This window comes from Microtus ochrogaster, chromosome 7 (genome assembly GCF_000317375.1).
Source record: "Microtus ochrogaster isolate Prairie Vole_2 chromosome 7, MicOch1.0, whole genome shotgun sequence".
Classification (NCBI taxonomy): Eukaryota; Metazoa; Chordata; class Mammalia; order Rodentia; family Cricetidae; genus Microtus; species Microtus ochrogaster.
Genome location: NC_022014.1, coordinates 64,141,371 through 64,142,363, shown reverse-complemented (window position 1 = coordinate 64,142,363; position 993 = coordinate 64,141,371). Strand labels below are relative to the sequence as shown.

Sequence of the window (993 nt, the reverse complement as noted above, 5' to 3'; positions counted from 1 at the left end):
CCATGCAGCCTCTGTTTACCTAAAGTCCTTAGTCTCTCATGATTTATGCTCATAGGTGGCTGGGCCTGCTGTCCCAGGTATGCAATGACATGTTTATTTACAAATAGATTCAAGCAGATTGGTGAAAGTTAGATTTCACAAGGCCGTATGCTTGTATAAAAAAAAAGAGAAATAAACCATCACACAAATACACCGCGGTCCAGGGGAGCAGGAAGCTTACCTATCGATGGCTGTGACCAGATGTGGCCAGGGAGCTAAGCCTGCAGGAATTCGGCAAAGTCTTTATCTGCCCAGGAAGTTCTGTCAAGTCATACCTTGAAATCACTTTGACCAACCAATCTTGATCCTCCAAAGCAAGCAAGCAAACAAAAATCCTGATTGAACTCACAATGTTTTATTTGGTGTCATCTCTCTCTAGGCACAAAGGGAGGGCCCCATGGAACCCCAGAACATCACATGGGTGTCAGAATTTATTCTGTTAGGATTCTCACAGACTCAAGAACTCCAAAAACTCCTGTTCGTGGTTTTCCTGTTTGTCTACATCACCACCGTGGTAGGAAACCTCCTTATCATGGTCACGGTGACCTTTGACCCCCGGCTGGATATGCCTATGTATTTTCTACTCCGAAACCTGGCTGTCATAGACCTCAGCTATTCCACAGTCACCTCCCCCAAGATGCTGGTGGACTTCTTTCATGACATCAAGACCATCTCCTACCAGGGCTGCATGGCCCAGATCTTCTTCTTCCACCTCCTGGGCGGTGGGACTGTCTTCTTCCTCTCTGTGATGGCCTATGACCGTTACATAGCTATCTCCCGGCCCCTCCACTATGTCTCCATCATGAACACCAGGCTGTGCGTGGGGCTGGTGGTGGCTGCCTGGATAGGCGGCTTTGCCCATTCCATTGTCCAGCTGTCTCTGATGCTCCCACTGCCCTTCTGTGGCCCCAATGTCCTGGATAACTTCTTCTGTGATGTCCCCCAAGTGCTGAG

The 993-nt window shown here is 48.7% G+C and overlaps 1 protein-coding gene across 1 annotated transcript in view; it reads left to right on the top strand.

Annotated features, from left to right (window-relative positions):
* Positions 1-436: 436 nt before the first annotated feature.
* LOC101993036 (olfactory receptor 4D1-like) overlaps positions 437-993 on the top strand; it is a 963-nt gene continuing 406 nt past the window's right edge. The window contains exon 1 of the mRNA XM_013347527.1: positions 437-985. Within this exon, the coding sequence (XP_013202981.1) occupies positions 437-985 (549 nt within the window). The remainder of the gene's footprint in view (positions 986-993) is intronic.